Here is a 14,474-nt window from a genome sequence, read left to right on the forward strand (position 1 = left end):
GGGCAATGGCCCAATTACCTCAGTATTACTTTTTGGCATTTAGAGGTTGGCAGTGCCAAGGAGCCTTACATAAACCTAAAAGTGAATTGATTCAGTTTAATGTTTAATATTAAAATTAAAACTAAAAATTAAATAATTTTAACTTTTTAGATTAAAATTAAATTATATTAAAAAAAAATTATTAATTATAATTAAATTAATCTAAATTTAATCTAATTTTTATTTAAATAATTAAATTATATAAAAGAATTTTTAATTATAATTAAATTTTATTTTTAAAAATATATTAAAATCTGTTTAAATTTTAATAAAATAGATAAATAAATAATAAAAAAATTATAATTAATTTTTAAAATTATACTTTTTTTATTTAATTATTAAGATATATTAAAAAATAAATAGATAATAATAAATATTATAAAATAAATATAGAAATATATATATATATTTTCTTTAATAGATTAATTATATAGTTCTGGACTTAGTGAACTGAATCACTTTAGTTCACTGGATATAGGATTAGAATCAGACCATTTGGATTTCAGTTCCGTTTTGGTTTGGTCCGAACCGAACCAAATGACAGCCTAGCTGTAAGTTATCGATTCTTGTGACAATTAATGTAAGGCTCCTTGGCACTGCCAACCTCTAAATGCCAAAAAGTAATACTGAGGTAATTGGGCCATTGCCCAATTCCAGGGTTGGCACGCTTATAAGCCTCTGTGAGCCTGCAGCTCTCGCGGCTGCCAGGCCTCACAATTAACTGGGTTATTATAATAAAGTTAGATAATTTTTACTCTAATTAATTTTAGTATATAGATTAAATTATATTGAAATATTAATCCTTCTTCTATTGTAATAATTTAATTAACTTTATTATTTATTAAAGTAAATAGCAGTCTATTTTACTTAATTTCTTTTATAATAACCCTAACCCTGAGTAACAAAAGATTCAAGTCAACCGTTCACCGGATAGCCAATCTGTCTGGAGAAGAGCGGTACTCCATCCCTTTCTTCTTTGGCGTCGATTACGACAGTACTATTTCGGTGCTCGAAAACCAAGTCTCCAATGATAATCCTCCGTGTAAGGAGCCATTCAAGGGAGGCGAGGTACGTGAAACGACATCTCTCTTGAGTCCCTTTGGACAATTTCAACTTGACGATAAACATCTACAGTATGTGCGCTGGAAACTGTCCCAAGCATATATAGGATATGGTGGGGAGCCCGCAGGTACGGGGGAAGCTGTCTGACATCAACACGGCCTTTTGGAAGATTATCTGTACCAAAACAGCTCGATAAAATATATAGTAGGACCCACTAATTATCTTAATAAGATTATACTGAGTCGTAAGTGTTTGATCAAGCTCACTTATCGATAGATCTAGTAACCTCAGTTTTGCTGTGGGCGTTAGAATGCCGGCACTCCCGGATCTCAAAAAATCCAGGCAGGGGCATTGTAACTATGACGCAGAAGCTCATATGACATAAAAGCATTCTCCCAAAAGTTAACCTTTATAATACGAAATATGCATAATTACACCGCACTGCTACTTTACTGGATTAATCAATGATTTCCATATTCCATTTTACGATCTTCTTTCTTTACCGCTTCGCGATTTCCTCGCCGATGTAAACAAAATGACCACGCACATGTCATGATAACAATATTCCTGCTCTCCAAATGTGTTTCCTCCCTTTCGTTTGACTGGGGCCATCCACTGGCTTGAACAGCATTCAAATTAAGCAAACAATTCAAAGCTGCTATTGATGCTAGATGGCCACATCCTTTCCTCTAGTGCTTGACCGTGCTGTCCCTCACCAGATCCACCGTGGCACAGTGAAAAGAGCCTCCGATACTGTTGACATGCCTGAAGGGGCAGGTGATACATTTCATCCCTAGAGATTCGTACCACTTCGCAGTCTGCTGGTCGCTAGCCTCAACAACGACCCGCTTCCCGTCCAACACTAAGGCATTGAGACTCAAGTATGGACTCGTCATATAAAGCACCGGATCCTCCGGCTCCTTCGGAGTGAATGGGTAAGGGCGTAGGTCCCAATTCGCCAGCACCTCATGTTTTAGTAGTGCTTCCTCGGTGACCTTCTGCGGGTTGTAGACAAGCAGCCCTTCGCGAAGCGGAAGGATTGTTGCGTCGATATGCATAGCATGTGGGTCATTAACCTCGAGTATCTCTATTTTGTATCCCGCAGGCAGGCTGCGCTGGACGTACTCCACGCCGGCTTGATTTGTAACGTGGCTGAGTTGTCCGAGAATTGTCTTGCCAAATCGCATAAAGTCTGCTGTGTCGAACGCGGGGCGGCTGTTGTTAATCACCCACGGACTGGACTTACTACCGTCCTCGTCCAGCAAGCTATCAGCCAAGGTGTATGGCGGGCGGCGAATGATCGTCACCCGGCTGTCCCGCGCCAGCTCGCCTAGAATGGTACCATAAGCGATTTCAATCTCATGGTTGCGGCAGGACCAAGCAAAACAGGCTTCGATTAACGTATTCTGGACGCTCATAAGCCCATCACGGGGCATTGCCCCGGTATATCCATTAACATCCAGCCAGTTCACGCCCGCGGGCGGCCGGTACACCTGAACTCCCTCCGCCTGAAGCATAGCGGCGAAGTAGTCCAGTTCAGCCTCAGCTTTGGTAATTAGCTTTTGATCGAAAGGACGTCGAGGTTTAAAATTATGGACGTGATGCGAGGGCATTGTTGCTTCGATCATCGCCGTGGGAGCATTAGGGAAGCAAGCTCTCCCTGCTCGTCCCACAATCACCGACCGAAGAGGAGACCATTCATCATCGGCTTGGACAGATGGCAGAGAATGGTTAATCATCGCGGCGGAATTGGCAAGGAAATTCAAATTCGCAGGGAAAAGGCCGAGCACTGGGGCTCTCTGCGCTCCTGATCTCTCAAAGAAATGATAAATACAACCAAATGGAGCATCACATTATGCGGAGGCCACTGTGTTTCCTCATATAAGTGCCTGCTCTCTGTATGTCCGTTTCTGGACCATAATGACTTACCCACCGAGGACAAATTGATCCGGAGATTCCCTTCATAGGTGTCATACTAGAATGAGCTAAAAAAATATAAGAATATAAAGTATGAAAAAATAAGAATAAGAATAAAAGAGCACTCTGGTTCCATACCGATGGTTTCCATTGTAGCAACATAAGGTTGCTTGCAATAGTAATCGCATATTTGCGGGCCTATTTCGAATAGGTACCTGCAGAGGCTGAATGTTCCTGCCCTCCAATTACGAATGTGCTAGGCCGTATTGCAGATGCATTATCCCCAGAATCTCAGTACACGAAAACAGAGGGACTTTCGTTCTCTGTTAAGTTTCAGTTAAGTCCAAGCAGGAATCCCCAATTCCCGCCGAATGCGGAAATGAATCAAGGGAGCAGCGCATTCCGCAGGTGAAGTGGATAAACTTCCAGATGGACAGGCTTCCGGAATGTGGGATCTGTCTAGCTGTATTTGACCAATACCTATATAGCATGGTCCGCTGATGCACATATGGTGTACGCACGAACATGTCCATAATCTGTTCGCATCCAGGCAAGTATTTCATTCCCAGAAAATGGAGTCCGCTCTTGGCTGAACCATACCTTGGTAGAGTGTAACTGTCGGATATTATGCTTGGGAATAGGTGCATTGAGTATTGACAGCTAGGCAGGGCTGCAGTAGACAGATCTTGCTCCATCGCCAGAAACGTCCCATATCAGAACCCGACAACAACAGTGCCATCCTACCACCCCTAGCCTCAGCCAAGATCACAAACAGTCTAGGTGGGGTTTTATCTAGCCAGAGATGACCTTACATGGCATCAGGTACGGACGTCCAAGACAATATGTTACTACAATGTCGCAGTTCATGAATGCATGCGTCAAGATTCACCAGTCCTCAATCCTCAATGGAGCCATATCTCTCAAGAAGCATGTTGCACTATTCATATAAATGGTAGACGGATAGATAGTTATATACGGCATAACACCTAGAATGCAGTGAACTTGAGAGTACCAATTGCTTTAACTCTGATACAATGGCCCCATCGTCTGCTACCATTACCTTTAATCTTCCTGGTCTGGAATATTCCTTTCGGGCAAAGCTGCTCGCGGACGAGAACCCCGATGTCGTTCAGCAGGTCCTGGTCCAGCTCCCCCTTAAGAGCGTCCTTGGCCACGTTGTGATCGCGGGCGAGACCTTTTGGGCCCCTACCCGGATCGTGCACCTGGGCCGCAACCACATGGTCCTGCGGCATTTGGGTGCAGTGTATCTCAATGCACGAGGTCAGTCTATCTGCATCACCTACGGCACGATCACCGAGAGCGCCAAGATCAACAAGTTCGCCGAGGTGTTTGAGGAGGATCTGCCCAAGCTAAAGGAAATCGGGAAACTCGTATACCAGCAGACCGTTACGCAGCCCCGCCACACACTCATGGAAGTGCACATCTCGAGCGAGATTTGCTCACACCTCAAGCCCCCTGAAAACCAACCGGTGGCAGCACTGCCCCCCTCGCCAAAAGGTCACTGGCTAGCGGTCAAATCCATAATAGAAGAGGAGATCGATCGAGTCTGGCTTAAGGAGCCGGCGGAGATCCAAAAAATCCGTTGGGGAGTGATTGATAGCGGCGCGGGCAGTGGCGGTCAGTACTTCACGGTTTTGGTCCACCTGGAAGCGTATCTCATGGTCGTGGGTGGAGATGTGATGAGCCGCTTCCTAAAAATTGCCCAGTATGAGGAGACCCAGCTGCCGACTCTGAATCGCATCACGAAGGAGTTCCTCGTTGAGAACTTTGACCTATTTGAGTTCATGGCGGACTTAGGGCTGGAAAATATGTCCAAAATAGGCCAGTTGTATTCGAATGCGCTGGAAACATTGGCTACGAAGGAGGAATACATACAGCTGACCAGTGCGATGCTCACATATGTCAATCGGATGCATCGCTGGACATACTTTATCTTTCCACGGCACCTTGGAGCTGCATTTCCGAAACGCACGCCGGCTGAAGTCCGTTCTTTTTCCAACATTGTCACCGCTGGTCTTAATTAACAACAACAAAAACGATTGAACCTGCTAAATTCCGGGTGAATGAAGCAACCGACGGCAGGTTTTCGATGATGGTGATGAAGCGCCAGCAACGAAGTAGGGTCTGTCTTCCAGGGCTGACGGTATGGCATAACGCCTCCTTGTAGCCAATGAGTCGAATTCCAGAAATTGCTAGGACTATTTTTCTCCTATACCTACGCGTTTCTGAGAGGGCTATTTACAGTATGACAACGCTAGAAGTGGGTGAATATTCAAGCAAAGCCAGAGGAAATAGCTGAATAATAATGGATACTATGAAGTGTGGGCGTTTCGGGGTAAAAAATTAGCACGATTATATCGTAAGGAGCATCCAGATATCCTTGACAACTAGCAAGGAAGTCATAATCATTTATCAAACCACCAGCTGTAAGGTAGATTGAATATTACTGGTCTTGCTAGGAACCCGTAAAGTCCCTTGCCGAGTGCTATCATACTCTACTTGTACTGAGACCGTTCGTCACTGTGCAATGAAAATTCTGTGGCTACCTGGAGAGGCATGACAGAGTAGTGTGGAAAGAAGTTAACTCCTTCCCTTAAATAGATATAAAGAGCCGTTTCAGGCTCCTGCTTCTTCTTATTTTCTCCTTCCACTTTACCAAACCTACTATATTACTTACGTTAAAACCATTGTGTTCTTAGCAATTAAATTAACCTCTTAAAGCAAATTACATTATAACAACAAGCAAAAGTGCTAAAGACTACCTCCGCAGAGCAAAAGAGAGAGGTTCAAAAAGTATAAACAAAAGGATTAATAACAAACCAGTCTACAAAAAGCTTACTAAAGCCAACAAGAAACGTATTAATCAGCTTAAAGATATATAGAAAATAATAAAAGACTTATCCTAAACTTAGACTAACCCGCCTATAGTATCCAAAGGTCTTTATAGTTGCTAATGGGCTTGATGAATGCCAAGCCTTGGTTAACGACTTGTTATATCCTGAAATTCCGCTCTGCTTCTACAAACCGCAGTCTTGACCGAGTTCCACCTGCACCCTGCAAGGCTTTAGCTGTTGGAAACTCCAACATGCCGCCAACATCTTAAGATTTGCGTACAAATATCTGATCTCTGTTTGGAGTATCGGAGTTAAAGAATGTCTGGAGTGTACCGATTGTGAAGTCTGCGAGCTGCGGTTTCAGCCACTGTAGTTGTTGCTGGTTAATAATATCCGACAGGCCAGAGAGGCAAGGAGTCTTACCCTGACGACAGCGAGTCCCTGTGGTTGACCTGTATTTGGCGTACCCACACCGCTACTGCCTTGGTAAGGCCGACCTAATATATTATCCCTTTCCACGCCCCAGTTTTCCTTGTTCGTAAGCCAGGTTACGATGCTTTGGACACCTGTGCTGGTCCACGCGCAGTTGTTCGTATTGTATATCAACTCGACCTCAGTGGTGCCAACGGGATCATACTATTAGACTATTATTAGCATCAGTCCTCGGAGTCTGAAGCTGGATCTTCAGGGAGATTTTACCTGGTCTAGTGCAGGCAGAAGCGTGTGAGCGAGCCAGTTATTTAGCGTTGTTTGATCGTTGATACATATTATTCCCGTGCCGCTCTCTTGCTGCATGTGAGCAACTATGCAACGTATCAGTAAGAGTATGGCAAACGAAACGATTACCAGGTGGGGCTTGTGTCAAGGAATGATGCGTACCAATGACGAATTTTGGATCGGAAATCATCAGAGCTGTGCATCCATAGAGATAAGTGATACCCCAGGCATTGTCCACCGACTGATCTATGCCGAAAGCCAATGCGGAATCACCCATTGCCTTTTGCGCGCCTGGAATGCTTTTCCATATGGTATATAAAGAATCATCTCGTTTGACGAGGTGCAAATTTTCGTCGCTATTGTCGAGTTAGTCGTGTAACAAAGCAGTTTGTTCGTGGGCACTCACGATTCTAAAGGAGCAGATAGGGATAGCGAGCAGAGAAGGGCTACCCATATGCCCAACAGCAAGTTTAACCAGGAAGAAGAGCGTGCCATGGTCAGCGAATTAACTGTATACGTTGCACTGTACCAGCGTGATAACTGTTAAGCTTGATGGTGGGAGGGGTATAAGACTTATACCCGCGTGAGGTCGTCCCGATTGCCCGTAGGCAGAATGGTGATAGCCCTTAGACCCCAATGCCATTGCTCGTCTGTAAAGGACTCCAAGATCTCAGCTGGCTTCGGTCTTTCCCCTGTCAAGCGGCGCCGCCCCTGAGTCACCATTCTATTTCGGTTGTCATGGATGCTAGGCTGTGGGAGTCCATGTTTCTTGCGCCGTAAGTCTGTCGGGCGGCAAGGGAGGGTTAGTGTTAGGAAGGGTGATAGGCGCCACAACAATCGGACCGCTCTCGGTATATATTTAATATTGCCTGGGACGTAGTTGGCAGGGCTACACGCCATCAGAGCTCTGTACCGATACATGATATAATGCACAACACGGCCGCCTACTAAGGTTCGTTTTACCTAGATATTTATATACTCCGAATTTTATAACTAGCCCCCCGGGGGTGGTTCAGCTGACCAGTGGTGTAAATTTAGTGGCCGGGTATGAGAATATCAAACTTGGCAATACGTGACTCAACTTGACTAGAAAATTATTACCAGTATAATAAATCTCTCTAATGCCATATACTTAGGATTAGATGTTAGAGGGTTAGGGTTTATATTAGGAAGGGTTTGGGTTAAAGTTAGGGAAGGGCTAGGGTTCCTTAGAATAATTATAAGTGCGTTTTATTCAAAGGTATAGTGTTGTGGTAATAATTTAATAACTAGGGGTTAAGTCGAGTCACATGCTGTCAAGTTTGATATTTTCACACCCGGCCACTATATTTACATGCAAGGCCCCCGCCAGGTGCGATCTAGGCCAAATCCCGACCTCCGATTGGATATTTATGCAACTTTATTGCATGGTACGTTACAGCTAGTGCATGCTCAAGTAATATAAATAGAGCCCTTTTCGGCCTCAATCCTCTATTCACTTTTTATCTAGTCAATATAGTGTTACTAGCTTATACACGAAGTTGGGCGTCCCTCATCAAAGTTATCAATTTGATCAGCAGCTAGAATTACCATGAGCGACTTCAATCCGTCACAGCCGGCACCCAGACTGGTCTCTGCCGGCATGGTCGACGAGTGGTCATATCTGCTTCCTGGTCCGGATCGTAGTGCATTCGTCGCGGCATGCGCAGAAGCAGAAGCAGACGATAGGCGCCTCCAGGCCGTACTCAGTCGCTATTTCTCGACGTGGAAAACAAGCCTGATGGCCGACGATCTGAGCAGGCTCCAAATGCTGGCCACATATGTGCAGATACGAGACTATATCAAAGTCATCTGTCTCGAGGATGACACTGAATTCGAGGAGACGTCACCTTCGGAATCCTCCGCCATCTGGCCGCGGCATGAAGACGGACAGGTTGTGGCTGAGGCGCTCGGGGTAGGGCTCCTTAAGTCTATGCTTGCGGCACGGCAGCTTTGTCCTGATAGACTCGAGATTAGGGATAAGCACACCATACGCGAGCGTTCAGATCCGGAGACGGCGGCAATCCTCGCGCGTAACATCTTGGATGGTGCTGACCTGGCTGTAACCGACTTCGTTTTACGAAAGGAATCAGCGATGACAACCTTCATCGCTGCTGAGCTGTCAACTGAACATCAGGGCCAGGGCACAAAGTTTTCCATCCTGCGAAAAGCGGAAATATGTCTTAGTCACAACCTAAACTCGAACTCGTACTGGGCCGATCAAATCCTCCTCCATGCACCAGTGCTTAAAGAACTCTCACTCTCTTTCTCGCAGCCTAGTCACATGCCGCATACTCCTTCGTTCATCCTTCACAATACGACCTTGCCAGCACTGGAGAAGCTAGAGATATCCATGGCCAGTCTTTCCGTCCCAACTATCATGACAATCCTGAGCAAGTCGAAACAGAGCCTGACGGGTATCAAGTTTCGCCTAACCACGCTTGTCAATAATTCAACTTGGGCGGAGCTGCTGAACCGCATTTGCAACGAATTCCCTAATTTGACTTGGTTTGAGCTTACTAATCTCTCGGAAGGGCCTAATGGAGGGCTTAGGATCACTTTCCTTGGTCTCGAAAAGGATTCGGTGGTCGGGGAGCCTTACAAGAACGGGCTGAAGCTGGGGCTGAAAAGCCCTGTGGGGGGTAACAAACGCATCCCTTGGGTTGAGTATGGGGGACCCGATGCGAATCATGTGCTTAGGATCGTTGCACAATACGCCGTGGCTAAACCAGTCCCCTAGTGAAAGAAACCGCTCTATACGTAGCATATTTCTTGTAATAGGCGGAAGAAATTTACGACCATGACGCGTGACTGTATGTCTCGGTGAAAAACTGAGTCGTATTGGAGCGAGAGCTTTGATAACTCTATTTTAAATAGTTTTTAAAACTTAAGGCATAGTAATATACCCAGATCAGAATCCAGACATTTTCAGCCCGTCAGAACCCTGCAAATCTCAGTAGAAAACTGAGCTGCATAAGAGCCAGAACTATGATAGCTCTATTTCAGGTGATTTTTAAGGGTTTTAGATACAACACTATATTTAGATTAGAATCCAGAAATTTTCAGCTCGTCAGAACCCTGCATATCTCGGTGAAAAATTGAGCCACATAGAAGCCAGAACTGCGACAGCTCCGCCCCAGGGGCTCTTGGGGGCTTGAGGCACGGCAATATACCCATCCAGCATGACGAAATGTCTAAAGCTTCGCTGTCGAATGGAAAATTATGACGGGAGATGTTGGTCTCGTTGGCTTTCGCCACGGCTGGTCCTTCAAGATGGATTGGTTGAGCAAGGTTGCTGGAGTGTGCCTCGACAAGGAAGGACGAACAATGTAACCCGCTGGCGAGTATATTTGTGACTATTATCAGCACCCCATAGCAAGGTTGCTGGAGTGTCCTCCGACGAGGAAAGGCGAACAATGTGACCCGTTTGTGAGTATATGTGTGACTATTGTCAGCACCCCCTACCAAATAGTTAACCTACTGCACGCAGTTTTGCCATCGTTTTTCTCGGTCATTGCAATCCGCCTGTAGATATGGCATTGAAGCAGATTATCGGTCTATCCTGCCTCGCGGCTCTGGCTGGCACTTCATTTTCAAGTCCCGTAGCTCCAGGCGTGCGCCAATATGTCCCCCTTGGAAGCTCTTCAATTGTACCGAATGCCACAACAACTTGGAGTAGTTCACGCATGATAGCCTCTACCGTTGTCTCATATACTACCTCTGTCTCATATACTACCTCATCATTTAGCGAATCTTCAAGCACACTCGCAAGTTCAAGTTCGCCGTCTACTAGGAGATCTACAACAAGGAGCCCAAGTGGAAGTATTAGCTCCTCTACTTCACCACTACCATCTGCCTCTACGAGTATGCGTATCTCCAACACTGCCATTAGCTCTAGTGGTCCAGTTCGGCCGTCAGCCTCAAAAACGGTATCTCTCTCAACAGGCTCTAGCTCTCTTACATCTACGAGACCCAGCGGATCAGCGTCCTTGATCGTGCAGAGGCTCACGGAACCCAATGGACCTGTTGTCACTGTTACACTCCCTGCCAGTGCTTCTGTTACTGGACTAGAAACCCTCACTATATCTGGCTCCACACTGACTGTTGAGCCTGTAGCGGTGACACCCAGCGGATCAACGCCCTTGATTATGCAGATGGTCACAGAACCAAATGGACCTATTGTCACTGTTACACTCCCTGCCAGTGCTTCTGTTACCGGACTAGCAACCCTCACCATATCTGGCTCCACATTGACCGCAGAGCCTATATCGATAACATCCAGCGTATCTTCAACACCATCCGCGTCAACTTCGAACGTTGAGACATTCACCAAGCCTGATGGGTCTTCGGTAGTCCTCACACTGCCGCCTGACTCGACATTGACGGGACTGCAGACTATTGCGACGGACGGGGAGACGCTCACTATTCAGCCTGTGCCTATGCCGACTACCAGAGTCATCATTACATCGACAATGACAACGGTGCCTACTGGGCTGTCTATCGAACCCTTCACCGGAACCTCTGTCACGGGAAATATGTGGCTGACGACCACGGGCAGCGATCACTCGACCACAATTGTACCCATCATCTTGCCGTGTCCAACATGTGAACCGAAAATCATTTGGAACATGCCAGAAATTCCAGACGTCGATTTCACTTGGCCAACCTTTCCGCAGCTCCCTAAATTCCACCTGCCGTGCATCAAGATCTTCGGCATCACTATTGCTGGCTCATGCCCTGATCCTTCGGGACCTACTCCCGCGAACGATGCACCCCCGGAGAGCCCGGAGCCTACAAATTCACAGACCTCTTCACTATCGTCCAGCTCGTCCAGCTCGTCCAGCTCATCCAGCTCATCCAGCTCATCCAGCTCATCCAGCTCATCCAGCTCTTCAAGTGAGTAACGCTCGCAGTATCGTGCTAAAATTCGTGTGTTAACCGTTTCTAAACCAGGCCCATCGGCTTGCAGCGCAACCCTAAGCGTGCCTGTGGTCCCCTCTCAGTTGACTGCACCAACTGTGACGTTGACCTCAGTATCGAGCTCGGGCAGCTCAAGCACTGCAAGCCAGACGTCATCCGCTTGCAGTGCAACCCTAAGCGTGCCTGTGGTCCCCTCTCAGTTGACTGCACCAACTGTGACGTTGACCTCAGTATCAGGCTCTGTCAGCTCAAGCACTGCAAGCCAGACGTCATCCACGGCCGGGAATACAGGCTCTTCGACACTCTCTTCGACAACGTCGCCCTCTTTGACAACCTCATCCTCTTTACCTCCGCTACCAAGGCTCACATTCTCAACTACTCTGGCCATCACGACAGTCGAGCCGATTTCCACCCAGTCCGGAAGCTCTTGTGTCTCGACGTCGACAACCACGCTCTGCGAGATTCCGCAAGAGCCGTGCATAACGTCCGCTATTTGCAACAGCTGGGTTGCGACAGCGACAGCGACAGCGTCAGCGACATTGACATCGACATCGACATCGACCGGACCGCCTACTCCAACCGGGCAAGTTTATATCGACATTTTTACCGATTCGGATTGTGGCAACGTGTTAGAACAGACTCAGCTGAACGCTATAGGTCAATGTTACAGCCCTACCGATTCGTCAGGCAACCTGATAAGCTTCGAGTGCTTCTCAATTACCTATATAAGTACAGCAGCTTCTAACTCGGCCTCGCTATCGGCTTTCAAGGGACCTGGATGTTTTAGCCAGGATGACTCGCAAGTAATGGACTATGCAAACTTGACTGCTATTGACTACGACGTTGAGAAACCCTTCACAATGGGATCCTTGTCTCTTTACGGGGCTTGATCGTATCCATATGCGCAAGAAAGACCTCACTTGCTGCTGTTAAGGAAAAGGGCCTGCTGGCTGCCGTGCCAAGGTAATGGATGTATGTATTCCATGAGCCGGAATAGTGATAGCCGACTTTGAACCACGCAGGTGGAATTGGAAAGCAGGGCAGTCTTTTGAATTAATATTCTTTGATTAACATGCGATTCCTGTCCTCGCGATAGAACCCTACCTAAACCCTGAGCCAATACGGAGTAGTACGATGTCTCCATCTTGTAAGATCAAGCAAGCAGCAGACAGGCAGGCAAGAATGTTAGTATGAGATCATTGTATTGATTAGATTAGATTCATCCTGGGACGTATTCTTAGTCTATCCTAGGATGTATCCGTTTGTTTGCGATACTATCCTTAGTTAAAGTTTCTATTTCTGGTTATATACATAGGTCTCTTAAGTAGGTTATGAGTTTAGTTTAGCTATTCTCTAAAGTATTATCTAAGTGAATTTTATCTCTAATATAAAGCGAATTACCCCATGATCACCCTTGGTCCTTCTGAAATCTATAGCTAATAATATAGTTATTAATATAATAATAAAGATATTCATAATTATTAATTAATATAATTGGCTCACAGAGAAATTTGAATATCGAGAGAAAGCCCCAGAGTTCACAGAGCTCCACGGAGTACATAGTGGTGAGAATTGTCTGCAGCTGTTGAAGCTTTACTTATTGAACTGAACATTGAGCACGAATTGCTTTCAATTACTGGCGACAACGCTAGCAAAAATGAGCGGATGGTCTTACAATTGTTCAAAAACCTGCAGAAGAAGTTAGGAACCAGTCCTTTATTCCGTGGTCTAGGAAGTTATGTACGGTCTTTAGCGCACATGATTAACCTTATTGTAAAAGACATCCTTCCTGCTCTCAAGTCTGGCAATACAGAAGAAGCTACTTCTTCCTGTGACACCCTTGATGAAGGAAAACGTCATTTATGCGATACACTTGAGCCACTTGGAAAACTTCGTATCCTAGCTCTCTGGATCCACAGAAGTCCTCAACGCAGGCAGACATGGAACAGTAGTTGTAAGCGCATGAATCTGTCTGATAAATTCATTGATTACGACGTTGATACACGATGGAATTCTATTTCCAGAGTACTAAGCGACGCTTTGAAGGTAAGCTACTAGCTTCACACCCTCATGTAACATAGCACTAATACTTCAAAGTCAAGGACCCAGCTTGAAGAGTTCGTCCACTATGAGACAGATTTCCTTCCCTTCTAACAGAAAGATTGGACTCGGCTCTCCGAAATCCACACTGTTCTTTCAAAATTCAATGAGTTTACTTTGTTTGTCTCAGAAAGAAAGTCACAGATTAGTCTCACAGTTCCAATATACTATGAGCTCTATGATTTGCTGCATGATGCTGCTGAGCGCAAAGAAGACTTTGCAAATACTGATGAGGATATCGCAAGTGCTGTCAGAGAGAGTATTAATAAGTACATGAAGTACTAAACTTTCATGGATATATCCGACACATATTATACTGCCCTGATCCTAGATCCTCGTGTAAAGGGGGATCTCCTTCTATACGAATTAGGCGACGAGGACGATAGCAGGAAGATTCTCCAAGTCCTCCGTGACAGTCTTCATGAAAAGTATCCTAAGACTACAGATCAGAGTACTGTGGTAGAGCCCCCAGAGCACAGCTATAAGAAGCAGAAAGTGGGCAGCCAGATGTTGCGAAGGCTACTGCCTCAGGACAAGTCTCAATCTTCTGATATTGAGAGGTATTTCGACAATAGCCGGGTTGATGCCATTGACATGGAAGGTCTGAATTGGCTACTGGAATGGTGGGGAGTCCATGGCAAGGATTATCCTCGGATAGCTGCTGCTGCTAGAGATTACTTAGCAATCCCAGCCTCTGAAGTCTCAGTTGAGAGGTTATTCAACTTAGGAAGAGATGTACCTGGGGTACGGAGATACTCTATGAAGGGAGAAACCATGATGATGCTAATGCTGTTGGATGATGTATATCGTTAAGCGATAGATGATTATTGATTAAACTCAGAGGAA

The 14,474-nt window shown here is 45.7% G+C and overlaps 6 protein-coding genes across 6 annotated transcripts; 4 read left to right on the forward strand and 2 right to left on the reverse strand.

The window, feature by feature from the left end:
* Positions 1-1,790: 1,790 nt before the first annotated feature.
* On the reverse strand, positions 1,791-2,840 carry BGW36DRAFT_433987 (lysine amidinotransferase; the record flags this gene model as incomplete). The annotated part of the gene is made up of 1 exon (XM_046221349.1): positions 1,791-2,840. One exon carries the CDS (start codon positions 2,838-2,840, stop codon positions 1,791-1,793), a length of 1,050 nt encoding a protein of 349 aa, XP_046065160.1.
* Positions 2,841-4,052: 1,212 nt separating this feature from the next.
* Positions 4,053-5,063, forward strand: BGW36DRAFT_433988 (uncharacterized protein; the record flags this gene model as incomplete). Its single annotated transcript, XM_046221350.1, has 1 exon — positions 4,053-5,063. One exon carries the CDS (start codon positions 4,053-4,055, stop codon positions 5,061-5,063), a length of 1,011 nt encoding a protein of 336 aa, XP_046065161.1.
* Positions 5,064-6,075: 1,012 nt separating this feature from the next.
* BGW36DRAFT_412670 (uncharacterized protein) lies at positions 6,076-7,085 on the reverse strand (the record flags this gene model as incomplete). Its single annotated transcript, XM_046219216.1, has 5 exons — positions 6,076-6,240; positions 6,297-6,509; positions 6,573-6,676; positions 6,753-6,946; positions 6,997-7,085. The coding sequence occupies 5 exons, from the start codon at positions 7,083-7,085 to the stop codon at positions 6,139-6,141; spliced, it is 702 nt and encodes a 233-aa protein (XP_046065162.1). The 3' UTR covers positions 6,076-6,138.
* A 997-nt stretch (positions 7,086-8,082) lies between these two features.
* BGW36DRAFT_392039 (uncharacterized protein) lies at positions 8,083-9,433 on the forward strand. Its single transcript, XM_046217647.1, has one exon. The coding sequence runs from the start codon at positions 8,161-8,163 to the stop codon at positions 9,346-9,348; it is 1,188 nt and encodes a 395-aa protein (XP_046065163.1). The 5' UTR covers positions 8,083-8,160; the 3' UTR covers positions 9,349-9,433.
* A 708-nt stretch (positions 9,434-10,141) lies between these two features.
* BGW36DRAFT_466760 (uncharacterized protein) lies at positions 10,142-12,418 on the forward strand (the record flags this gene model as incomplete). The annotated part of the gene is made up of 2 exons (XM_046222359.1): positions 10,142-11,504; positions 11,562-12,418. The coding sequence occupies 2 exons, from the start codon at positions 10,142-10,144 to the stop codon at positions 12,416-12,418; spliced, it is 2,220 nt and encodes a 739-aa protein (XP_046065164.1).
* An 868-nt stretch (positions 12,419-13,286) lies between these two features.
* Positions 13,287-13,682, forward strand: BGW36DRAFT_433992 (uncharacterized protein; the record flags this gene model as incomplete). The annotated part of the gene is made up of 2 exons (XM_046221351.1): positions 13,287-13,574; positions 13,626-13,682. The coding sequence occupies 2 exons, from the start codon at positions 13,287-13,289 to the stop codon at positions 13,680-13,682; spliced, it is 345 nt and encodes a 114-aa protein (XP_046065165.1).
* Positions 13,683-14,474: the final 792 nt, after the last annotated feature.

The sequence above is a fragment of the Talaromyces proteolyticus genome (genome assembly GCF_021365285.1).
Source record: "Talaromyces proteolyticus strain PMI_201 chromosome Unknown BGW36scaffold_17, whole genome shotgun sequence".
Taxonomy (NCBI): Eukaryota; Fungi; Ascomycota; class Eurotiomycetes; order Eurotiales; family Trichocomaceae; genus Talaromyces; species Talaromyces proteolyticus.

What these genes read in the sequence shown, in the direction of transcription:
- BGW36DRAFT_392039 (XM_046217647.1), top strand. Translation starts at nt 8,161, where the DNA reads ATGAGCGACTTCAATCCGTCACAGCCGGCACCCAGACTGGTCTCTGCC.